Raw genomic sequence first — 27,080 nt, 5'->3', positions numbered from 1 at the left:
ATTTGCATATACTCCAGAATGTCATGAAGAGTAATCAGATGAATTGCCCTTAATTTCAAAGTCCCCCTTTGCCATGACAATGATCTTTATCCCAAAACAACATTTCCACTACATTTCAGCCCTGCCACAATAGGACCAGCTGACATCAGGTCAGTGATTCTCTCTTTAACACAAGTGAGAGTGTTGACGAGGACAAGGCTGAAGATCACTCTGTCATTCTTATTGAGTTAAAATAAGAGACTGGAAGCTTTAAAAGAAGGGTGGTGCTTATAATCATTGTTCTTCCTCTGTTAACCATGAAACACGTGCGGCCATCATTGCTTTGCACAAAAAAGGGCTTCACAGGCATGGATATTGCTGCTAGTAAGATTGCACCTAAACCTACCATTTATGGGATCACCAAGAAGTTCAAGGAGAGAGGTTCAATAGTTGTGAAGAAGACTTCAGGGCGCCTAAGAACGCCCAGCAAGTGCCAGGACCGTATCCTACAGTTGATTCAGCTGCAGGATTGGGGCATCACCAGTGCAGAGCTTGCTCAGGAGTGGCAGCATGCAGATGAGTGCATTTGCACGCACAGTGAGGCGGAAACTTTTGGAGGATGGCCTAGTGTCAAGAGGGCCAGCAAAGAAGCAACTTCTCTCAGGGAAAAACATCAGGGACAGATTGATATTCTGCAAAAGGTACAGGGATTGTGGTAAAGTCATTTTCTCTGATGAATCCCCTTTCAGATTGTTTGGGACGTCTGGATGAAAGCTTGTCCGGAGAAGGAAAGGTGAACGCTACCATCAGTCCTGTGTCTTGCCGACAGTAAAACATCCTGAGACCATTCATGTGTGGAGTTGCTTCTCAGCCAAGGGAGTGGGCTCACTCACAAATTTGCCTAAGAACACAGCCATGAATAAAGAATGGTACCAAAACATCCTCCAACTGCAACTTCTCCCAACCACCCAAGAACAGTTTGGTGATGAACAATGCCTTTTCCAGCATGATAGAGCACCTTGCCATAAAGCAAAAGTGCTAACTAAGTCCCTCAGGGATCAAAACATCGAAATTTTGGGTCCATGTCCAGGAAACTCCCCAGACCTTAATCCCATTGAGAACTTGTAGACAATCCTCAAGAGGCGGGTGGACAAACAAAAACCCACAAATTTTGACAAACTCCAAGCATTAATTAGGTAAGAATAGGTGGCCATCAGTCAGTATGTGGCCCAGAAGTTGATTGACAGCATGCCAGGGCGAATTGCAGAGGTCTTCAAAAAGAAGGGTCAACACTGCAAATATTGACTCTTTGCATAAACTTAATGTATTTGTCAATAAAAGTATTTGACACTTTTGAAATGCTTGTAATTTTACTTCAGTATACCATAGCAACATCTGACAAAAAGGTCTAAATACACTGAAACAGCAAACTTTATAAAAACCAATATTTGTGTTATTCTCATAACTTTTGGCCATGACTGTATATAATGCTTTCCATGCATGCTAAGTGCCAAATATAATTCTTCTCTGCATCCATTTCATTTTATATAAACTAAATGTTAAGGTGATCAGGCAAACTTCGAGGTGTTCCATTTCACTTCCATTAGCCTAATCTGCTTCCCTTCCTGTATGTCATTGTTTTCTCTTCTGTTTCTCCACAGTCTACCAAGTATGACATAGAGCCAGATCGAGGGATGGCGGGCACAGGGGACCTTTCTCACAGGGACTCCAGGACCAGGTACTCCCGTCAGAACCAGCTCAAGGCACGCTGGGGGTGTCACTGGGACTGCTTGCATGCCTCCTAGAGGCAGTTAAAAATGTTCTTCTGGTTCGAAAAGATTGCGTACAAAAGAAAGTAACATGATAGCAAGAGCTTGAAAACAAAACCCTCCCTCCCACCAGTACAGAATTGTTGAACAGGATATGGCTTATATCCTCTATGAAATATGTTATTGGTCTCCTCAACAACACTAAATTTCATGTGGCATGATCATCATCATCATCAGTTATTTATATAGCGCCACTAGTTCCGCAGCACTGATAACCTTTGTTCTAATTTCACAGTCTACTCCTGGCTTTTTTAATAATTTGGACTCCCCCAGTTTTTCACTACCCATCACTCTCTCTCATCACCCACATTCCCCCTTCTTTACCCGCCACTCCTTCCTTCCTGTCGCTTTGGTTACTGTTCCTTATATTACCAGTTAGAATTTCACTGTTGCTTTCTGTTGCCTACATACTGGGATGTATTATCAGTTAATTTTGGTTTATGAGTTACTCGTTATATCTTTATATCGCCATTTGTTTCCTGTTTGCATACTATGTATTTGATGCAGACTGAAAATCAAAAGATTACATTTTTTTTTTTTAATAAAAGACACAAATATGAGTGCATGATAGCGCTACTTTAAATTCACTTTCAGCTTTTCTTTCCTGCTCCCCAAGTAATAAGAAGCAGGGTGGGGAGCCGCTCACTCCATTAGCGGATGCAGTTACCCGGAAGTGTTTGCTCTGAGCTACACATATAACAGGGACATGTAATAGTGATCCTCCAGGATAAACCTTTTACCCAAGAGCTTCAAGGTGGTCTCCTCCAGCGAGTACAGTGTGAGCAGGCCTTTGATTGGTATGGAGGTCACTTGGATCTGTGCAGAGTGCTGCACAAACACATTAAACCCAAAGACAAGGTGAGTACTGCATCCTGCAGTATCCCTCCCATTGGTCATTCTCCCGGCCTATGCAGTGCCCCCTCCCCCAATTCAATTAGCCGCAATGTTCCTCAGAACACCGGGCTGAGCACTTTTACCGTTTCTATGGTAAGAATCTTCACTTAGTTTACCTCACACCTCTATGAGGCACGAGGAAAAATGTGTGGAGATTTCTGTTAAAATCTCTGCTGCAAAGTGTCTCTGGAATGCCCTCGAACACTTTGTGACAAATATAATTCCGTCCTCTATCTCCAATTTTGTATGTGTACCTCTTTCTCCCTCTGCCACCCGATGTTCACCCCCTTTGAGTGCATGTCCCCCTTTGCATGTGTATTTTACTTTCTTTCCCGCTTTTTGTGTGTCTGTCTGTAAACTTTCCCATGCTAATTTAAGTATTACAGCGTAACTTGTACTGCGGCAATACGTGTTCTGTTATCAAAATATCAGGTCGGTTTGGGAGCAGGATCAAAGTGTTGTTTTAGATTTCTCTGTTTGTGCTTTGAAGGCGACTTTTTTTGTTGGATTATACATCACTATTCTACCTTCTCCAATCTTTCGATCATAGCTTCGTCCCTCATTATTCTACCTTCTCCAAACCTTGACTTCAGCTTGTATCTCACTACCAGTTCTCTGAGGACTAAGCAGCATGGCAGGATGGTGCGTCTCTGATAGCTACCCCAGCTAGCTACTCCCTCTTGTGAGTGATGACATTATGCTTTTAAAATCAGACCACAGGGTTCCCGCCTTATTACGTGCCCCCAAAGCATTAATCCAGTTTTGGTATGACCAAGTATAATTTAATTTACTAAATATCGGCTTTATGACCGGGGTAAAGTTCAATACAGTTTTCTCACAGTCATTTTTTTAATTGATTGTGTTGACATATGAATTCAGAGTTTTTTTCTTATAAACAAAACAGTAACCTAGAAAACTTACTTAAACTGAGAAGGTGGTTCTGTTACATCTGCTTTTGGATCCAAAAGAAACCGTTCTTGTTTAACAGTATTTTCTGACTCCACATTAAGTACTGGGTAACCCATCTGTCTAGTCCAGGTATCCATAACTTCTTTGACTGGTTTACCGCTTGCCTAAAGATAGCATTATTATATATTGTTTCATAGTTTATTTACATAGCAAAATAATAAAGCATTATTATATCTCAGTGTTCTCCAGAAAGAAAATGTTTCATATAGTTCTCACCTGTCCCAGGGAATTCCAGAAGTCATCTGTTTTAGCATTATCAAAGTGGTATGTCCGTAGGTAATTCTAATGCATAGAATGAAAACTATTATGTTTCTATATCATATTAAAAGCAGGGAGATATCATGCAATATTTCAATAGCAAACAACTTTGGTTTGAAAAACTATTTTTAAGATTTTAGCACAAAGAAAATATAAGGTTCACAGTCAGTTATTAACTAAATTAAACTAAATCTTGAACATTAATTTTGCCCAAAGATTTTTTTTTTTTTCTACTAACCAACTGCTACCAACTGGAAAACACTCGAGCCCTTTTCAGGGACACTGACAGTTTGTGAGAATGCACCCTGCCAGCACGGCTTTCCCTGGCATTGGCAATCCACAATTCAAATCCAAACAAAGAAGTGTCTAACATAGGCACTAACTGTACAGTACTGCAGTTCTCTGTAGTCAGTGTCTGTTTTAGATCCTAACAGATTAAGGGTTGTTTATTAAAATTACATGTAATTTCAAGGTTTCACTAAACGTGCACTAAACCATAACAACCAATCAGACAATTGTTTCCATTGTATAACTCTCACAAGACAAATAAAGGCGAATTTCTTATTGGCTGCCAATATTATATAACTATTTCTCGTTCTCTCCCATTCTCACGGATGTGAAACATCGGTTACAATGCCCCCCCTCCAGCTTGCAGAACTCTCTGTTAAGTACAATTATTTCCTCACCAGAGCTCTCCTGTCAAACTTATTGAACGGTGATAATATTCCCACAGCCAAACAGAGTGTGGGTGTGGCCTAGTGGCAAGCGAGCAACAATGGGCAGCCCCTCCCCCACAAGCGTGCTAACAGTCTGCAGTATACATTCCACAACTAAACAAAGAAATAAATTGATGATTTGTCCCATTAAGCATACCTCCCTGCATTTAGACATGCAAAATTGGGACAAAATAAGCCCCGTCCCAGATCCTCCCAAGTCTCGCCCAATCCACTCATTTTGGGGAAAAGCTCTGCCCACTTTCATGAAAGCGCCACCGATTTACGAGGTCCACGAATCACGACTGTCCTGCCAAATCGGGACATTTAGGGGATAAGTTTTAAGGGAACATTTCAGCAGGGTAGGTAGTGTGGCACAGGTTTCTGCACCTTGTATTCACACAGCTGTCTTTTCGGGTAACAGCAGCAAAGTGTTGTCTATCACAGCCTCCTCTAGTCCCTTTGTCCTGTCTCTTCATTTAGTGGATATAATTTATTTAATATCCGTTAATGTTTGCTGAAATGTACTATTTCAAAGGCATTACATTGTAATCAAGTCTATCTAGACACAAACTGTAACTGCTCGGAGTCTAATGCTTTTCCCATATTGAAACCTGCCTTACTGTGGAACAGGCAGTAACAATTAGTTTGTTTGCCCTCAAACATCTACAATTTCACCCTAATACGCTTATTTGTTTAATTAATTAATTTAATTCATATGTTAAAAAATATTGCAGTGCAGTTTTGCTATACGTTTCATACGCACTAGACCATACTTGCCAACTCTCCCGGAATGTCCGGGAGACTCCTGCATTTTGCGAGAGTGAGTGTGACAATCTCCCGAATTCTGCCCACTTCACTAGGAAGTGCCCCACTTCCTAGTGAAGTGGGCAGAATTCGATCCCAAACGCCGCGATTCCCGGTGAATCGCGGCGTTTAGCCCCGTCCCCCGCTGTCAAATGACGCGATTTGCGTCATTACGTCGCGGGGGCGGAACAAAAATGACGCGATTTCGGAGCCCCGCCCCCCGCATGCCCACCTGCTACAGAGAGTCTCCCGGACACCAACTTAAAAAAGTTGGTAAGTATGCACTAGACATGTCCAGAATTCAGACTATTTCTGGGTGCAACCACAGTTGTAGCTATCAAAGACACAATATAACCTATCCTAAGATCAGAATAGTTTCTTATTGATACAACTCCTTTATGCTTAGAAACTTAGCTACAAGACAAATCTTTCTCCAACTACTTCAATTGTGCTGTATCTAACTATTATATTCTGTATATTTGCAATTGTATAGTCTGTATAATTGATGCAGAATGCCATGTAAGATGGAAAACATTTCCTTTACATATAAGAATGTCACAGCACGCACCAAATTCAGACTTTTAAAGTAATGAACTTATACCGTACCTGCAATCCTTCTTGGAATTTCTCAGGTGTAATCCATTCTTCAAGCATTCTCAAAATGGATGCTCCCTGGGAAACATAACTTATATTTACAAGGTGTTCTTGGAACTTTAATTTTGCTTACATGTCTTCACCCACAATTCCTTAAATAATGATTAAATCCTGTTTTACAGCAGATATCTATTTCAAGAAAGCTACTGCTATAATAAGTAGATATAAATGTATTGCAAAATCAAAATGTTTGTTTTTAAAGAGGAGAGATAATAAACATCTATTTGAGAACTAGGGGCCTGATTCATTAAGGATCTTAAATGAAGAGGTATCTTATTTCAGTCTCCTGGACAAAACCATGTTACAATGCAAGGGGTGCAAACTAGTTTTCTATTTTGCACATAAGTTAAATACTGTCTGTTTTTTCATGTAGCACATAAATACTTGATAGCTTATTTGTACACTGAAATTTAAAGTTGATATTTGTGTGCTACATGAAAAAACAGTCAGTATTTAACTTATGTGCAAAACAGAATACTAATTTACACCCCTTGCATTGTAACATGGTTTTGTCCAGGAGACTGAAATAAGAAGTTTCTCAAGTTAAGATCCTTAATGAATCAGGTCCCTAAACGTTATTTATTTGAGAACTAGTACACTATGTTTTAATTAGTCAGGAAAGAAATGCACCTTTCATGCCCCAGGGAATGTAGCAGGTACCTACAATGTGATGGACTTGCCCATGTGGGTACTACACGGACACTACACAAACTTTGTCGTAATATTTTACTATGCTTAGCCTATATTACTTGAGTGAAGCATTTAACCAGCCTAGTCCCCTTATTTGCACAAGATATTTAATATTAAATGGAATCTGCCCAAACAGGCAATAGTCTTCACTAGAAATGTGATCATGTATATAAATATCTCTATGTATGTGTTTAGGGCCAGTGCACACCCTGGGGGTACCCTAGGCTACGCCTATCCCCCGCACTCCTCTGCTACTGAGGTGCCGAAGTGGGAGTGGCATCCTGGGCTCCTCAGATTGGGAGTGTGATGCTCTACCGAGCGCCACACTCGCAGTGTAACCATGACATGGAGGAGCTGCACCCAGAATGTTCACATGTAACCAGATGCTGGCTGCTTCTCCCTGATGTCATCAGTCAGAGCTCTGTGTGGGGCTGCTGCCATGGGCATTAAAATCACTGGACTACTGACATTACGTCATCCATTCAGTGTTTTAGGCACTCCCATAAGCACTGGCACACTCGGCAACCGCCTAGGTTAATCCAATGCTAGCGCCCATCCTACGTGTGTAAAAGATGCAACATGACCCAAAAAAGGAATAAGGGAAAGAAAGATATGATGATTGGTAACTTGGGAACAATTGTATCTCTGTTTCTGTGCAGTATGAATGATCCTAATTAACTGATCTATTTTCTTAGCAACATCTCAATTATTCATCCAAATTAATTAAAAATATGAAATCTATGCGCCAGTGACAAAATAGAGTTTTTTGCATTAGATCATTTGAATAAAATGTCTAAAATTGCAGCATGTGTGGGCAAACTTTTTTTTTTGATCCATTTTAAAAGCGGCGCAGTCAGGGTGTGCGGATCTGCTGCGTGTAAAGCTCACAGCCATTTGGTGCTTGGACTGACAGGCAGATCTTATGTAGTAAAATAAGTATGATACTATAATGACCAGACAAGCAGCCATTGTCCGAACGTATATTCCGCATATTCCGATTCAATCGACACCTGATAGATCTGGATCAGAAGTTAATCAGAATCAGAGTGAATATTTACTAAACTTCAGGAGTGAAAATGTTGAGATGTTGCCTATAGCAACCAATCAGATTCTAGCTGTCATTTATTTAGTACATTCTACAAAATGACATCTAGGGGTAAATGTATCAAGCTGAGAGTTTTCCGGTGGGTTTGAAAAACCAATCACATTCTAGCTATCATTTATTTAGTACATTCTACAAAATTATATCTAGAATCTGATTGGTTGCTATAGGCAACGTCTCCACTTTTCAAACCCGCCGGAAAACTCTCAGCTTGATACATTTACCCCCTAGAATCTGATTGGTTGCTATAGGCAACATCTCCACTTTTTCATACCCGCAGTTTAGTAAATATATCCCCCAGAAGTTGTTTGGGGACCGTACATCTTATAATTTGCAGCCATAATCACAGCGTGTATATGCTCCTGTAGTCACAGGTATAACATTACCCCATACTTTCCAACTCTACTGGAATGTCAGGGAGACTCCCGCATTTCGCGTGAGTCTCACGGACTCCCGGGAGAGTGTGGCAATCTCCTGGATCTGCCCACTTCCCAGAATTAGGTCCAAAATGCGCGATTCACCGGGAATAGCGGCGTTTGGCCTCGCCCCTGCTGTAAAAAGACGCGTTTTTTTGCATCATTACGTCACGGTGAGGGGCCAAAATGACGCGATTTTCGGAGCCCCGTCCCCTGCACGCCCACCTTCCCCGGCAGGCTCCCGGATCATACTTGCCATAAGTTGGCAAGTATGCATTACCCCACTATAACAACATATAATGATAACAGATCTTATAAGAAGGCTCCAATATCTTCCAGAATAGTCTGTGCAAGATGACCAATGATCTCAGTCCAACAAACATGTAATAAACCAGTTCCCTGTTTCTGTGCTATCCACTGTAAAACAGATAGGAATGTATCTTTTATTTGTTACATTTCTTTATAAGTTGAATAAAACCCCATTGAGATGAGTGCCAACCTTATTGTACGAAATGGCATCAAAGACTGACGTGATCTCTGCTGGGGTTGAGACGGTGACAATAATTGGGTGGGAGGACAATAACGCATCATCTCTCATTACAGGTAACAGGTCATCAATTATAATCTGATCAATCTGAAAAACAAAATGCTCTCATGATGAGAATATTTTTGTCTGGGTAAATGAGACAAATACAATAAATTATTATCATAGCTTATTATAGTCTAAAGCAAGAAACTGTTGCAGCCATGAGCAGAATGGAAAACACTTCCATAAGTAAAAATAAAAGTGAATTAAATGTGAATAACAGCTTATGAATGAATGTCTACATTTAAGTATGTTCTACAAATGTGAGTGAAATGATCAATGTTTATTTTCAGATGAGAAATCCTGTTTGATTATTTTAGAAAAGGTTGATAAATATATCTGAAAACTATTGAATTTTGTGTAGCGTTATTTGAATACAGCTGGATCTGTTTTTTCTGTAAAGTAAGAAAAATAAACAACTGAGGTGAGAAATAAATTTATTGTTCATAAAATTGTGTTTGAGGACTGTCTACTTCACTCCTAAACTCAACTTACCATTTCCCATGTGGGTTCTGAAGAATTCACTCCTAAATATTCAAAGAAGCTGGCAAAGCCTTCATTAAGCCACAAGTCGTCCCACCAGTCCATCGTCACTATGTTTCCAAACCACTGAAATAAACAAGCACAACAGAAATCTTTATCCATACTGCTTAGAGGAGGGTGTCATTTACGAACGACAAAATGCCCGCTCTGCAGTGCAACAACAGCTTTGGACCCACTGTGCAGATCTGAATAGAATTTTGATGGCAGACAGAGCAAAAAAGCCACATTGGTAGAGGGGCAGTCTGCAGAGGGAGAGAGTTGGCATATGGGTGGAGCGGAGTTGGAAGAGGTGCACATCTTTTTGTGGGGCAGTTTACAAAAAAGACAATTGCCTGTCGTCGATACCCCCTAAAGTGTAAGCCACTCTGCTTGATAGTTGTGGACCTTGCCTCCTAGTTATCATTCGCATTGCATCCCTTAGAGAAGGAAGTCCCTCAGCGTCAACTGTTGCAGGTACCCGCAGCAATGCAGGCCCCCCAGCTACTTCCAACACTTTTGGATGGTGGGTGCTGGGGTCATAAATGTAAAATGTTAAAAAAGAAAAATAGTAATTTTATATCTTGCACTACAAGTCCCAGCATACACTGAAAGCTAAATAACTGGTAACGGGCATATGGTCTACCCAGAATAGGCTGCATCTCTGTTGGACGTGCCAAACATATGCGGCACGCCTCTACTGTACTTCAGGGGCACCTGCCTTTCCAAATGTACTGGTTGGTAAGTGCAGCGTGAAAATCTAAATTCCATATTACTTTACTTTAGACAAAGCAGAATTTTGCACAGGGGAGTTGGTCTTATGTATAAGTCCCTCTGCGTGTAATTATGAAGGTAGTCACAGAGATCAAAGCTAAAATGATGTAAGGGAGCTGCATGTGACAGAGGCAGTGCCATGAGGTGAACGGATGTGAGGAGAGGAATAAAAGCAATCAGGGTGATACAGACTGAGTTAGATATAGCTAAAATTGCTGTGAAACTTATTCTGGAGGTGATGTGAAACAAAAGGGGCATATTCAATTGTTGAATATGCCCGCGGCGTTAAAAGTATTACCGTTATTATGGTAATACTAAGCCGGATTTCAGCTCGCAGCTCCCTGAGTCGCGAGCTGAAATCCAGCGAGAAAAGTACCGTAATAACGGTATTTACACGCACTATTACCGTAATGGCAGTAATAGTGCGCACGCACCGCATTACTTTAGGCAGTAATGCCAACAATTGAATATGCCCCATGTGGAATAAAATCCACACATCGAACTTGTTTTAACATATATGCAGTTTTACAGAGCGCGATTTAATACCTGATGTACGAGTTCATGTGCAATTACAGCTGCCACTCTCTGCTTATTGACCGTTGCCGATTCATCCTCGTCGTACAGGAGATTAGTCTCTCTGTATGTGACTAGTCCCCAGTTCTCCATAGCTCCAGTGCCAAAATCAGGTATTGCTATTTGATCTAAACCAGGAAAGTAACACAAAATCAGTCCAGAGCAAAGAGCATATCAAGCCCAGCAGAAAACCAGAACACCATTAAATACATTAAATTTCATTAGTCACTTAAGGTTTCCTTACTTGAATTGTATTAACTGCTTTATTCCAGATTTGTAAGTAATCTAAATAAGAATCTAAAGTAATTTTATAAGTATTTTCACTGGCAAAAAACAAGAATAAGGGGTCTATCTATGTGTCAGCGCATTCTGGCTGTAAAGAAGTAACTCTAATCGCAGCTGATTGCAGCTATGGGAGATGCATTTTCAGATCAATTTATGGTCCTAGTCATGCCGGGACAGATCCTACGATAAGAGGTGTGTCGGCAAAGACAATTCCAATACAAAAGCAAAAGCTTCCTCATTCGGTCCCCCAGCTGGCATAACTGCACTGTTGTGGTATGGTGCCCACAGACTTCAGCTGCTAATGGTATCTTCAGATGGCGTCAGCAAGCGACTACAAGCTCCAAAAAAAAACTTTTCGGAGCTTTGTAAATTGACTCCTTTTCATAGTCCCCATATACAATAATGGGGATGGCACTACCGAGCTTTAGTTTGGTTAGAGCAGGAGATAACTTAAAAAGGCTTGATAAATAGGCTATTATGACATGGGACAAATTGTAACATGAAGGTACAAAGAATGACACACATGAAACTTGTATATACAGTGCCAAGAGGCCTAAAGTGACTATTTATCCAAAAAGTATTTCTCAAGCTGTGATGATTATTTTTATTCAATAAAACTGTGAATGCACCATGGTTTCACCTGATATTCTAACCACTGCACAATAAAAGGGAGGATGCTGTCTTTTTATTTCTTTTATAGCTTAAGGTAGAACATGACAACAATTAGACAGGTTCTCTATTTAGATTTTAGAAAAACTTTGGGACTCTCCACCCTGCAAGGGATTTTCCCAGTGATGATGTCACTACATCTTTCCCAGATATGGAAGTGACGCCACCATTTAGTTACAGTACAGCATTCTATGAACAACGAAGTGATCTAAATGGTTCCAAGCCAATGCGCAACCATACTCCAGAAAAACATGGCTGAGCATCGGCCCGGAGAGGAATGTTGAGACGCAAAGCCCCACATGCCCCAGTCAGGATCATCAATACACAAGTTTGATGATTGGTATCTATTATAGCTAAACATCTTTCCTCCAGGATATTTTATTGGTGAATGTTACAAGAAGCTGCTTACTTTAGATCATATTAGAACTATAGCTTTGAGAAGAGCCTTTATGGGCAAAATCGTTTGGCCTGTTAGTGGCACAGCCCATTTGTGCAAATTTAATGCGCAGAAAAAACAGAAAGAGATCAATGAAAACAGATGAACAGATGAGTCCTAGGTGCAAGGAATTGTTGCTCCTGCTCAATGCTGACCCTTTTACGAACTACCACAACTACAGACCTGGCTTTCCCAAGGAGGGAGAACTATTTTTCAGGACTATATTTACCTTATAGGCCATCTAGACACATGCCCAGTGCAGCACTGTTCAGTGCTTTTATGGGTCCCCCCCCCTTTTTTTGTTCGTTAGAAGGGCATAGTGATGTGGGTTGCTTAGCTACTAATTTAGGGCATAAAGGCAGCACAGTGGTTAGCATTGCCCTATCTTTGTGAAATTGTGTGCGCACGTTTTCCCTGTGTTTGCGTGGGTTTTCTTCGGGTACTACAGTTTTCTCCCACACTCCAAAAACATACTGATAGGTTAGCTGGCTGCTGACTAAAACATTTGTATGTTAGGGAATATAACTGTAAGCTCCAATGGGGTAAGGACTGATGAGGTGGTAATATTCTCTGTACATCACAGCTTAATATGATGGCGCTATATAAATAGACAATAATATCATATAATATTATCAAGTCATAAAATATTAACAAAAACACAATCTTAAACCATTGTCATTTTATTGCTAAACAATACAAATCCGATTGGACTAGATTTAACACAGCAGAATGGGAATCCAGGTTGGCCAATTATCCTGATCAGCAATAACAATAAGATTGTCAATGCAGTCAATTTCTATTGCAATCTGATTGCATTGGGTCATTTCAATCTAATTTGATTTGTGGAATTTGGCCCGTTACATTTCCCGTCAGATAGCAATGGCCAGAAGAACATATACAGCTAATAGTATACTGTTTACTATGTATAAAGGGAAAATGTATAATGATCTTCTCTGTAACCAACGCCCGCAAAAATGCCAGATTTAGCATAATGCATAGTAGGTCCATGTTTACTGGTGGTGGAGGTGAGAACGCAGCTCTTTGTGTGCACAGAATATATGTGAAATAATGTATATTGTTTTTCAATAACAAAGAAAATTAACTTAAGGAGTGAGAAACACAGTAACTGAAATTGGGAACTGTTATATTTGAGGGCAAAATTATCTATACAGGGCATTGTAGTCAAGACAAAGAGGTGTACCTGGTGGAAGGTATGGGGCTTAAAGCGTCAACACATGAGTGCTTACAGACCAGGGGTTGAACCTCCTCTCAAGTGGTGCTATCCTGTAGACACTAGCGAAGAATGTCTCAGTTGGCAAAACGGGTCAGAACACACCTGCTACAGACTCCAATTACATAGATCTGGTGGTAGATCCCAAATATATGTATGTAGGTTATGATCTAATTGTAATGATTTTGAAAGTGTACTATGTGACACATATAGGAAAATGCAGTGTAGCACTCAATTCTAACACGTTTACTGTAACGAAAAAAAATCACATGAAACGTTTATTTAAAAAACTTACTGAATTAAAAAGTTATCTCTGATGCAGAGCTGAAACAAAATGATACATTATATAGTGGAACACAGCTTGACATTCCTCTATAATATACATACCAAGCTTTGGAAGAGAATAGTTCATATTAAAATACTCTTCAAAAAAGTCAAAGATAACTTTGGTGGTATTCGCAGCATACAATGCTGTTTTGCTTTGCAATGGTTGCACATAAATTCTCAGCTGCAATCAGAAAAAAACAATTAGTTTGAAAGGAAAGTATCTTGTTTGAGAATATTTTATTTACCCGTTGTGACATAATTTAAATATTGTTGCAGACATGATTTTGCTTGATGAATCAGTGTTCAGTCCTACAGTTAATTATGACTCATGTTAATGAAATCAAGGAGGAAACAACAACAGCTTTAGTGGAGAAAGGATAGACTGAAGGGGTCAGAGCATTTTATTGGTGAGTCAACATCTCTACAATCAGAAATGAAACAGAAATCTAACTGTATTGTATTCTGTATGAATGGGGAATGTCAACATATATAGAGCATATACATGTGAATGGATCCAAGGAATGGTATGAAAATAGGGTATGCGGTTGACGGCTAGACATTCATGGTCGTCATTCAGAAGGTCAACAACATTAGGTCATTAATTCAAATGTCGACAGTATTATTATTAGGCCGACAATAGAAACGCACACTGTATTATTAGGTTGACAAATGAAATGTAGACTATATTATTAAGTTGACAATTTGGGGTTATGGATGGGGTTAGGGTTAGGCATATTATTGTTGACCTATTAATACTTTCTACATTTAAGTTGTCAACCTAATAATACTGTCTACATTCTAATTGTCGACCTAACAATACTGTCGATGTCATTATTGTCGACTTTCGAACCCTTTTTATATTATGGTGTCAAACATATACGTTGATCATGTTACTGTCAAACATATGAATTACAAGCAAAAATAGTTATGTGTGCTTCTATGCAGTGTATTCCATGCATTCTACCATTATTATTATTATTATTATTATTATTATTATTATTATTATTATTTAAAATATATAATATACAAATATGTAAATATTTCTGAAAAATGTACAGCATGAACATTTTTATTTTTAAATTTAGGTCAGCAAACAAAACATAGCGATGTGAACACAGGAGGGAGCATGCAACAGATCATACAGCCTATTAAATTCCTGAAAAAGCAACCGTTAATATTACTCCCCACAAAATAGTTGAATGCCCGGGGTTCCAACCTCTGTGATTATATCATTTGAGATCATCAGTAAACTCCATTTGCTGTAAAAAAAAAAAAAATCCGCCCCTCTCACCCGTACCACTTTATTATTATTTTAAAAAAAAATTGTTTCTTTAAAGTTAGCTATCTCTTGGGGTTCCTATTTCATAACAAAATATCTTGTCAAATTGCAAATTACGACTAAAATCCAAATAAACAATATTAGCCTTTTACAACCATTTCCAACCACACATAAGCTTTCCTTTATAACTAATCATTACAGAAGCTCCTTGAATAGGAGCCTTAGAGGTCTCTGATTATGATATTCCTTGTAACAGATACATATTAATTATATGCATAACTTAGGTAATACAGCATAGTACTTACAGGAATCCCCCGATTTGATATTCTTTCTTCATATGTGAATTGGTGGACAGCAAAGGCAACCAAATACGTGCTCATGGGAACTGACTTCTGGAATACAGTTCTGGTCCACCCATTTCCTAAGTCACTAATATGCTAGGAATAAAGCAAACAATAATATTATTAGTATAAGAGAGCTGTAACTAAAATAAGTGTGCTGCACCACAAAAAGAAAAGAGAGAAATAATAAAAAGAGATGGGGCTTAAATGGAGATTTTATTCTCACAGAATATTTGGACATTTCCAGCAGTCCCATGCAGTTAGCTTAATCTCCTGTATGCCTGCTTTGTCTCCCATACTACAAGAAAATGACCACCACTCTTCACAAACCAGGACATGTGTTGTTACAGTTATAGAAACATATTTTTATTGGTGCATTAAGAGACACCATGCCATTGTTTATTTTTTTCCCTAAATTTATTTATTTATTTCAATTAGTTATTAGAAGTAAAAAATATATTTGTTAGTAGCAATATCAACGCGATAAACCGTTTATCAGAGCAATACAGCTTTTTTTTGCTTTGCTGTATTTATTCACCCAGTTATCCAAAGCGATTGGGTCCATGTACTTCTGTATGGGAGACTTTATTATTTGCTTGGTTCTTCACCAACATTGTCATAACTTTTACACTGAAATAAAAATAATCTTCCTTTCAGTCCTTCTACACTTACAGCCCATGGTGGCATGGCACCTGTAGAGAAACCCCTTCTGGAAGCATACTGCGCACAGTACACCATAGTTGCTGACTATGTGACTCTGTCCAGGAGGACAGGTCAAGTGACAGGGCAGGAAGGGGCGCGGTGACATGTTTGCATCACAATAGCAATGTTCCCACTATAAAATGCCTAAGTTCACTGCATTGAATAGCGTGGGCACAGGGGGTGGTGGTGGGGGGTGGGGTTTAATGACTCAATTAAGCCCCACTTCTTATATTCAATGCAGTGAATTTATTTTTATAGTTTTTAGGATCTAGGTGGATTGCCTACTCTTCCGGGAGTTCAGGAGGACTCCTCGTAATCCGGGAGCCTTCCAGAAATTCAGAGACAGTACTCAAGTATGCAGTACACTTAGATACACTTCTCGGAGGCCCCAGCCCCTGCAATACACTAAAGGGCAGGGCCCAGACTGTACACTAGTTGAAGTTGCTCTCCAGCTTTGTGACCTCCAGTTGATGCACAGCAGAGAATAAGACTGAATGGGACCAGCTGCATTCTGGGCCATGTGATTTTCTCTACACATTACAGGGAGGTCATGCAGCACAACCAAGGAGGGGAAGGACAGTGTGCAGAGTATTCTACAACACATGCTCTTTTTCTTTCCTTTGCGTCTCTCACGCTGCAGGCAAGTGTTTTTAGATATGTGTGGGAGGTGTGAGTGGCATGTGGGGCAGGTGTAGGTGGCATGTGGGGGACGTATGAGTTTCATGTGTGGAAAGTCTGAGTGGTATGGGGGGAAGCCTGAGTTGCATTAGCGGAGTAATGACTTGCATGGGAGGGGTATTTTGTGGCAAGTGGCAGGTCCAAGTGCATGTGGGGCTATTTTATATTTTGAAGTTAATGGCACATGTGGCCCCTGACATACCCATCAAGCAGGACCTCAGTTTGCAAGTACATATTGTTTTAAAGTTCTCATTTACTCTGAATGTGGCTGTTGCTTTATCTCTGAATCTACACAGAGCTGTCCTGTGAACACCAGGTTTCTAATTTGCTCTATTAAGGATTTATTTATCTGTTTGTGACTGTTGTTCTGTATGGATTGCGAAGATACTTTATAATCTCTGTGCACCCAGTTCATAAATATGCACCAAATGCACTGAAAGAGATCTGGGGGTATATTTACTAAACTGCTGTTTTGAAAAAGTGGAGATGTTTCCTATAGCAACCATCGGATTCTAGTTATCATTTGTTTAATACATTCTACAAAATTACATCTGGAATCTGATTAGTTGCTATAGGCAACATCTCCACTTTTTCAAGCCCGCAGTTTAGTAAATATACCCCTCATAGTTATTGTTCTCTAAGTGCTTTCAGAGACTTTATTTAACCAATTAGACACATCCTTCATGTTGTGTGCTGGATCCAGATTATTGAATTAGATATAGAAAAATTGTAACATTTATACCACATCTACGCCTTGTATAGGAATATGTATATTTTGGGTCTTTTTTGCTTCCGTATTGATTTTAGGATTATGGTAGCATTGCTTTCTACATACTGCAGTGTTGTATGGAGTTGAAGCTGATACATATATGTTCTTATTTGTGATAGTTGTAATATCTTTTTATTAGTATTTTTATGGTGAATATTAAATGCAATGTTGTAAGAGTAGTTTGGTCCACATTCACAGTTATTTGGAGTTTATACCTTTTTCTGAGATTCAGCTCTGTCCCTTTCCTTGTATTTGGGGAATTGCTAGTACCAGCCTAAAGACTGTCTGCCCTTCACCTAAATAACGCCTCTAGTGACTAACCCGTCCTCTCCAGCATCAGCGATACCCCTTCAGCAATGCAGCGACGCTTCACTCTGGTGCGCACACTAATTCCTGGGCCATCTTTGTTGTATTTATTGGTCCTTTATGCCTCAGTCGACCAGTGTTTACTTGTCTCATACTGTCTTCAAATTTCTCTACTTTACCTAATTGCCGTGCTCACACAAGTATGAAAAATGTAATGACAGCAGACAGTTCTAACAATGATCACTGCAACATGTCTGTACTATTATATGCAGTAGCAACTCAACTGTTTAACTGGTGTGTAACATGTAGGATTAGTCTTAAAATACATACCTCCACCGGCATGTTTGACAGTGCACTATAAGTAGTCAAGTGGTTAAGGGCGATTGTATAAGTGGCCTTTTTGTTAGGTTCATCAAAACATGGGAATGATTTCCGTGCATCTGTTGGCTCATGATCTGTGGCAGCAATACTCCTGGTGGAGAGACAGAAAAACACACAGTTCAGTGGTGTTTGTTCTGCACAGTTTTACCATAGTCAACATTTCCACAAGGATCTTTAAGTATTCCCCTAAAATTACAAGATAATGCCGGTTGATGTATTTTTCTATACATTTTTAAATCATTATCTAGAAACATCACCAATAAAAAAATAATGATATTAGTAAATCACTGACATCCAAATCTATCTTACAACAAGTTAACACGTGCTGTTGCAATAAAATACATTAAAAAAAATATCTGGCTAGACAATTTTGTATCTCTAAACACATTAGACTGGTTAACGTAAGGGTTGTATTTGTGGAGTTGATCTAACTGTGTGAGAATGACAAAGACCAGCACAACGGCTAAGTGCAATGTCTATGCTTTTTTTGCCCTGTATATTCCAAAATAAATTGAACAATAAACAACACGTTTTATGCTTATGGTTTTATTTTTTATGGTACTACTCAGTCTAATTCCAGTTTTCATATCGTTTACATGGCCATTCGCAGCTCGCTTATGTGAGTACACAAAGAGTGACTGTATTCCCTTATGCAGATTGCTTCATCAAAGGAAGGCAGTCAAAGACCAAGGAAAGATGGAAAAAGTTGTGCAACTTAATAATGTCAGGATGGGATTTTTGTTTACATGAGATCATTTTAAGCTTACAGGCTATGGCTCAAGCTGCAGTCAGACTATCCACGGAGATGTTTCTACACACAAAAAAAAGTAAAAAAAAGTAGCCTTCATTTGTTAGGCACATGACACGATTAGTGTTTGATTGAACCTCAATAGGAAATTTCCATGACACAGCAAACTATAATAATAAAAGAATATTGTAGAGAACCTTTGCCTTGTGTCTCACGCTGTTTTTTAACCCCCTGTAGACTGTAAACTGTAACAAAGTCTACCCTTTTAATTGGTCTCTGCATACCATTCCAAGTGCAATAGTGTTTGTATAAGACTACAGAATATGCTGGGGTTATACAAGTTATCAATAATATTAAGCATGGAAATAGTTTTGAAAATGTATGGAACCAAATAATTGTTGTTTTTTTTTAACATAGCAGTAAAATATAGTATCTGAAGCTAAATGTGACTTTAGTGTTTCTCCATAGGCTTCTTGTAAATAAAACTCACTATTCATAGGTTTAATTATTGTGGAATCTAAACTATGTGGCTGATGGCTTACTTGTGCTGACAATGGCAAGGCCTGATTGATTTTCTAATTTAAGATGTTATTAATGAAAACACAATAAATCAGGTCACTTGTCTAGTCAAGAAGATGAGACATCTGGCTTCTTCCATGTTTACAACACTTCCATGTAATAGTGATAAACCCTTAATGACTTCTCACTGCGTGTATATAATACATTTCTATATATCTATGTTTCTCTGCATCTACATCAGTACATTTTGGATTAGAAGCAGACTGCTTTGGAAAGCCTGATTACTAAGGCTAGCCACAATTTCATCAAAAGAGATCAAATTGACCTGACATTCCCACATGTCTGGGCTCCCACAGTCTATCAGCCATCATATTGAATCATAAAAAGCCAATCAGAAAATTATCATTCAGGTTATAAAATTTGCACAACATGTGCAGCAATCAGAGCTCTATTGAACAGGATGTTCTTCAAGATTTACCGTTCATGTGTGTGGCCAAAATAATGATGGTGCCCATACAGTAGCTCACCTGGGGGTAAATGTATCAAGCTGCGAGTTTCCTGTGGGTTTGAAAAATGGAGATGTTGCCTATAGCAACCAATCAGATTCTAGTAATCATTTTGTAGAATGTACTAAATAAATGATAACTACAATCTGATTGGTTGCTGTAGGCAACATCTCCACTTTTCAAACCCACCGTGAACTTGCAGCTTGTTAAATTTACCCCACCCAGTGCCAAGTGCCAATCCAAGTGCCAAGTGCCCAGTTCTGTGTACAATTTGCCCACATAAAAATGTTAACAATACAGATAGAATCAGCCTTTGGAACTTGGTCTGATTCAGGGGCAAACGCAGTATTTAGAAGGGGGGGTTTCCGCCCCCTCGGAAAAAAAATAAAATATTGCGCAGCAGCTCCATTTCGGTGAGTCTGAATTCTACAGAGCAGCCGCGGCGCTGTCAAGCAGCATTCGCGGCAGTGTTGTATTATACTACAATACAGCACTGCCGCGGACGCTTCTTTGACAGCGCCGCGGCTGCTGTACAGTACCGTTGGTTCGCGGAGGGGAGGGGTTTCTGGAGAACCAGAAACCCCCCCTGCGTGCGCCACTGTGATTGGCCAGATCTCATGGGATACAACACGCATTTTCCTCCAGTTCTGATTGACATGTAAAGATTTTTTTCGACAAAACCATGTTGCAATGCAAGGGGTGCAAAATAGTTTATTATTTTGCATATAAGGAAAATACTGTATGTTTTTTCATGTAGCACACAAATACTTGATAGCTTATTTGTACACTGAAATTTAAAGTTGATCTAGGACATGCCCATACCTCCTCCTCTAATGCAACATGGTTTTACCTTACTTACCTACTTTTGCTTAACTTTCCTTAATGAATCAGGCCCAGTGTGTCTGGGCACCTTTAGATAGGCTTGTCAGGTACTTAGAAGCGATTGCTTTCTAAACATTGTTTTGTAGTTTTAACCAATTCACATTTTTGTTGAGTTGACTGTTTATATGCTAAATTATTGTCATACCGTCTTAACAATAAATGGTGCTAGACAAATTTGTATCATCTGTTATTTCACATAATCACCTTTTCCCAATAACCTAGTTAACTATATAGTAGCAAATTGTTACAGTGTAATTGGAAACTATTTATTAAGACCCCTACATTAAGCAGATTTTCAATCAACCAACCACAGAGGGACAACATTTGCACATAAATCCTCTAGCCACAACTTGTCTTGCTTACACAGAGCATGGTCTTTCTGGCCATGTATAAAATAAGCATCTTCATACAGTTGAATTCTATCTGCCCTGAGTTGCATCTTAAGATATGTGCTCCTCAAAAACCAGTTTAGAGCACAATTATGTGGCCCACATTTTAAGTGTACATTTGAACTCAACTCTAAATGGGGCCTTAAGTGTCCAAATCCAAATCTGTTTTTACTAAGGCCAGGTGCACCCCAGGGCCGTCTTAACAGCATTTAATGTCCCCCAGGCAAATCAGTGCACTGGGGATCTACCTACACAAACACTTACCCACTTATGTACAATTAGTTCATGTACATTGTTTTCAGCAAGGTCAAGATATGTATTTGCAACAGCAAGATCACATGTACAAATAACAGCTGATACTAATTTGATTAGTCCACCTAAATATTTTAATAAAGAGGGTTTGAAGGTTCTGAATAAATCTCTCAGAACAATATACTGAAAACTTGGCAAGCCTATGGGGCTCCTATGCTTGCGGGGCCACGGGGCAACTGTCCAGCATAGCCATGTGTTAAGACGGCCCTGGTACACACTACAGAAATTTTCTCCCGATCTGCTATCTATAGCAATTTTACCAACAACTGTTAAAAAAAAAAAGTCCCGATCAGCATTCCGATTCATGCGTACACACTATACCAGTGGTTCCCAAACTTTTGCAGTTCGTGGCACCCTTAGAGTCTCCAAATTTTTTCAAGGCACCCCTCCAAAATAAATACTGAGCAGTCCTGTTTTAGAAGTAGTTGGGTCAAAAAATTGTAATAAGTATTTAGGTTAGGACAGAAATACTTATTTAGTTCTATGCAAAAATGCCCCCTCTGCATCCAGGCACTCTGCCCCCTCTGCAGCCCTCTGTCACGCTGCCCCCCTCTGCTGCCCTCTGTCACGCTGCCCCCCTCTGCTGCCCTCTGTGCCCCCCTGCTGCCCTCTGTCCCCCTCTGCTGCCCCCTGTCCCCCTCTACTGTCACGCTGCCCCCCTCTGCTGTCACGCTGCCCCCCTTTGCTTCCCTCTGTCCCCCTCTGTTGCCCTCTGTCCCCCTCTGCTGCCCGCTGTCCCCCTCTACTGTCACGCTGTCCCCCTCTGCTGCTACGCTGTCCCCCTCTGCTGCCCGCTGTCCCCCTCTGCTGTCACGCTGTCCCTCTCTGCTGCCCCGCTGTCTCCCTCTGCTGCCCCGCTGTCTCCCTCCGCTGTCACGATCCTTCTCACTCTGCCCCCCTCTGCTGCCCTGCTGACCCCTCCGCTGTCACGATCCTTCTCACTCTGCCCCCCTCTGCTGCCCCGCTGTCCCCCTCCGCTGTCACGATCCTTTTCACTCTGCCCCCCTCTGCTGCCCCGCTGTCCCCCTCCGCTGTCACCATCCTTCTCACTCTGCCCCCCTCTGCTGCCCTGCTGTCCCCCTCCGCTGTCACGATCCTTCTCACTCTGCCCCCCTCTGCTGCCCCGCTGTCCCCCTCCGCTGTCACGATCCTTCTCACTCTGCCCCGCGCCAGCCATAAAAAAAGAAAGAACACAAGAACTTACCAATCCGCGCGGCGCCGGGACCCAGCATCCTACTCTCTCCCGCAGCTGTCACTGATGTCGATATTCAGTGACAGCTGCGGCAGAGAGGTGGATGATGGGTCCCGGCGCCGTGCGGATGGGTACGTTTTTGTGTTCTTTCTTTTTTCTATGGCTGGCCCGCGGCACTCCAGTGACAGCGCCACGGCACCCCTGGGAGCCGCGGCGCACACTTTGGGAACCACCGCACTATGCACATTTGTCAAGATTTACCCTCAGAACTGTGTTCTTCATCTATCATAACCAACGGCTGAAAAGATCGTGACTCTGTAAACTCTATGCAGATCCTGATTGTGAGTGCAAACACACTGCAGGATTGGAGCAACATTGTTCCATTGCTGAACAAGATTTGCAGTTCAGTTTGATAATCTCGATCAATGATTTCATGTGCTTTGAAAGGATAATCGTTTATTGTTTCAGGGTACACACTACTCTGATATCGGGCCAATCAATCATTTATTGATAATCTGCTGAAAGCACTGAAGTGTGTACCTAGCCTTATAAATACTAAATAGTCCAACAGGACTTCTCAGGTAAAATCACTCCCTCCTTCTCAGCTGCCTCCTATATAAATTTGATGTTTTCCAGGTGTTGGATGGTGAAAAAAGTACAGAGTAGAAGCAGGTTGAAGGCTGTTTAGAAGCTTTCTACTATGCACTTTTTTCATTTTTAGAACTATATTTAACTATGAATACATTTCATTATCTTACATTATGTTCATTATGTTACATGGCTACCATGGTTAGAGCAGTATCCAAGAAACAAATATATGCATCTTTAAGAAATAAAATACCCACTGCCCATGTAACATGTAAACTTCTAAAACACTAGTTATGTCATCAATATGATTTCATGTATGGCCAAGTATGAAAAACACCTAACCAAAACTGGCCAAAGAAACCATAATAACAAAAAAGTACTAATCTATTTAGCAGATTTACTAGCTATTACCTGCTTGTTTGCTGACATACTGTATATGATGATACATTAAAGCAAAATTAAGCATGCAAAGGCCGATTTAAAACAAGAGGGGGACCAGGGACCAATGCTGATGGCAAGTATATAATGCAGACCCCAATTTTCATTACTTGTATACAAATATATTCAGATCTCACTTATGGTATCTTATATACAGTGCTGACCACCAATTATTGTGGTTAATATATCATCCAGAGATAAATAACCTGTCATGGAAATACAAATCTGAGCACTCTCTGACCCTTATGGGTGGCAGGGCATGCTGGGAATAGTAGTTCCACAAAAGATGGAAAGTGTTGATCTACTATGAAACTAAACATCTCAGCCTACCAACCAATTATGAACAGGAAGTGCTGGGAGTAATGCAATAACATGTTCCAAGATATTTTCGCAAACTAGCCCTTTAACAACTATTGTACAGCTCCCAGCTGATGCTTTATTTTTTAGCGGCAGACAGGAAGCTTTTGACCTGTGGACTTCTGTTTGCTGCAGGAATCCACTATCCATGCAGTCATGTACAAGTGCACTAGGAGCTATCTACTAGTTTGATGACAGCTCTCAGGAGGGCATGATTCAATAGACTGACAAGGCTGCTGCCTAGGGCGCAAGGCTTTGGGTGAGCGCAACATATTTGGTGGGGGGGGCAAAATTGTGACAGGGAGAGGTATAAACTGAAATGCATTTAAAATATAAGAGAAGAGATGTTCTCCAAAGTGAAAAGAAAACATTAAAGAAAAATGTAGCAAGGTTTTAATCTTGACGTATTCCCAAGGCTGAAGACAATGAGTCATCCTTGTGTGGACGCTTGAGGACAAGCGAGCAGGAGAGACAAGGATAGCGACAGGTGCAGATATGACACCTTCACCCTCAGTAGCGCTCCTTCATGCCTTTGCTCTGCTATACAGTTCTGATATTAATGAAAACTAAACGAGTGACAAACGATTGCTTTGACCCTTTTCAAAAGCCAAGTGGAGCTAACATGTGAAAACACTGGAATATAAACATTGGTGGGAGGAGATGAAGGAAGCCGGACTTTAAATTAAGGAGTTTGTTAACAAAAGTGTTGAAAATTCCTCCAGACAAATAACAGAATATAATAGACAATAAAAACATAATTCCTAGCTATGCCACAGTCTAGTGTGCATTAATCCATAACTGGACACTAGGGGGCCTATTGATCAATCACTTTTTACTTAAAAATCCTCCGGAAACGGCTGCATCTTTGAGTATAGCTCTAATATACTAATAAGGCATTGCAGCAGATATCGTAGTTATGTACTTCTGCCCCCGTCTCTTCAAACGCAAAAGCAATCCCCATAGGTTTTCTTGGGGACTGCTATCATGCATGATTTAACAAGTTCTGAAAAAATTATGCCCGATGACTAACGCCATATAAAGATGGCGTTAGCCATTGAATCCTATGGGGAGAGTATTGCGGTAGAGGGATCTTTGGATCCCTCACCGCATCTTACTGCTGTCCCCTCCAGTCCCTATAGCAAATTCCCCACTTTGCGACCAAAGAAATAGATAGGACATAGCTAAAATAGGTGTTTATCAAGATCGTCGTTTATCATTATCATTGCAAAATGGCAGAGGGAAAGTTCATAATCCTATTTGGTGGTGGTGGTGGCATGTGCCTCAATTTGTGCAAGTGCACCTACATTTCTTAAGGTGCGTTTGATAGACCATCTAGGTGAACTGATGCAAAACCTAGACATTTTGCCCTGCACATAAATTGTGAGTTGTACTTTAGTTTTTCTTTTATAAACAAGACACTGTAACCCCTTACACATTTCTCAAAATGTATATATTCTTTGCAAAAAAAAAAAAGTTCAATGCCTAATTCATCATTCTGATTAATATGCAATGGGCTTAATTCTAAAGGCCTAAAGAAGTGCATTAATCTTTTGCTAATGTGCTGTTGGCACACTTTGGCTGGGCAATATGGAACTTGTTGTTCCACAAAAGCAGGAGAGCCGCAGGTTACCTATGTCTTTGACACCGTTCCTTGCATTAAACAATCTGGAAACCAGAGATAAACATTTATAGAGAAAAAGAACTTGGATGAGATGGGTAATACATTACTTGGTTATTCCATTTTCCTGGTACGTGGTCCGGTAGAACCCCACCAGAGAGCCGCTGAGTTTTCCAGCAAACTGCAGTGTCAGGCGGTAAGTATCGGTTAGTTCATTATCGTTCGCATTGATTGGCAACACCTGTGTGGATTCCACTACAACATATTCATGTGTTCTGTACTCGAAGCACTGCTTGATGGGGATATCAACGCCATTTTTATCCACCAACCGGGGCTGCCCTGTGATCTTCGTTTCCCTGATGTGCAGCCACAAGTGCTTAGTCTCTGCACGGGTCAGTTTCAGCCAGATTGTCACATTGCCGCTATACGTATCTTCCTCCAACTCAGGCTTGATCTCCAGGTCATAGTGCAGGGGGTTGATGTAATCTGGGAGTCGGAACTCTTTCCATTCTCCGCTGCTGTCATCTAAAACAGGGCAAGCTTCAATCTGCGATGGTGAAGAGGTAGTGCTGGAGCCAGATGAGCTGGTAGTAGTTGTAGTAGATGAAGATGCACCAGAGGATGCGCTAGATGTAGATGTACTGGAGGACGTGCTAGATGAAGTCGGTTTGGTGACATCGTCTCCATTGGTATTTTTACACGGCTCCGGATATGTAAGTCCTACCCCCAGCCCTACAGCTAATCCCACAACCACTACTGCCCCTACAATCATAGCCACATGTTTTCCTCTGATACAGGGTGTCTTGGATCCCCCATTCTCGAACATGCCCATGTCTTCCATTTCCTTTCCCATGATGTATAGTTAGTAGTAGATGTGCAGCAAAAATTCCTCCACTCCTCCCCGCTGCTGAGCCCAGACTTGTGAGAAGCACTCCTCAGTGAAAACTACTTCTAACTTGCTTCTATTTTTATTCCTTTCCTCCTCCTCCTCCTCCTCCTCCTCCTCCTCCTCCTCTTCCACAGCAGAGTGTAGTTGAAAATAAACCAGTGTTAATCAGCAATAGATTTATCAGTGGACCCTGCTCAAAAAACTGCAATGACACTTTTATTAACTTTGAGTAATCTAACTATGCAGTTTAGATTATAACTGTTATGAATGGTTTTATGGAGCTATAGCTGGAGTATGTCTAAGGGACAAAAGATTAAGATATGAGGACTGCGTTAGTGGAATCTCTATTGGCAGATAGCATTATATATAAAAAAAAATGAATTACTTTACAAAATAGATGGTTCTGAATTATATGGCAAATATTATCTGTCATATAATTGTCACAACTCCTTTGTATATAAAAACATCAATTTAT

At 40.4% G+C, this 27,080-nt stretch overlaps 1 protein-coding gene across 1 annotated transcript in view; it reads right to left on the bottom strand.

The window, feature by feature from the left end:
• Positions 1-26,642, bottom strand: part of ENPEP (glutamyl aminopeptidase) — a 43,307-nt gene extending 16,665 nt beyond the window's left edge. The window contains exons 1-10 of the mRNA XM_075200640.1: positions 25,827-26,642; positions 18,117-18,258; positions 15,296-15,427; positions 13,772-13,892; positions 10,737-10,891; positions 9,393-9,506; positions 8,811-8,945; positions 6,056-6,121; positions 3,888-3,953; positions 3,624-3,775 (exon numbers count right to left, since the gene is read on the bottom strand). Coding sequence (XP_075056741.1) covers positions 3,624-3,775; positions 3,888-3,953; positions 6,056-6,121; positions 8,811-8,945; positions 9,393-9,506; positions 10,737-10,891; positions 13,772-13,892; positions 15,296-15,427; positions 18,117-18,258; positions 25,827-26,569 — 1,826 coding nt within the window. The 5' untranslated portion in view covers positions 26,570-26,642. The remainder of the gene's footprint in view (positions 1-3,623; positions 3,776-3,887; positions 3,954-6,055; positions 6,122-8,810; positions 8,946-9,392; positions 9,507-10,736; positions 10,892-13,771; positions 13,893-15,295; positions 15,428-18,116; positions 18,259-25,826) is intronic.
• Positions 26,643-27,080: the final 438 nt, after the last annotated feature.

Source organism: Mixophyes fleayi, chromosome 1, assembly GCF_038048845.1.
Source record: "Mixophyes fleayi isolate aMixFle1 chromosome 1, aMixFle1.hap1, whole genome shotgun sequence".
NCBI lineage: Eukaryota > Metazoa > Chordata > Amphibia > Anura > Limnodynastidae > Mixophyes > Mixophyes fleayi.
This window is presented reverse-complemented; position numbering and strand designations above follow the sequence as displayed.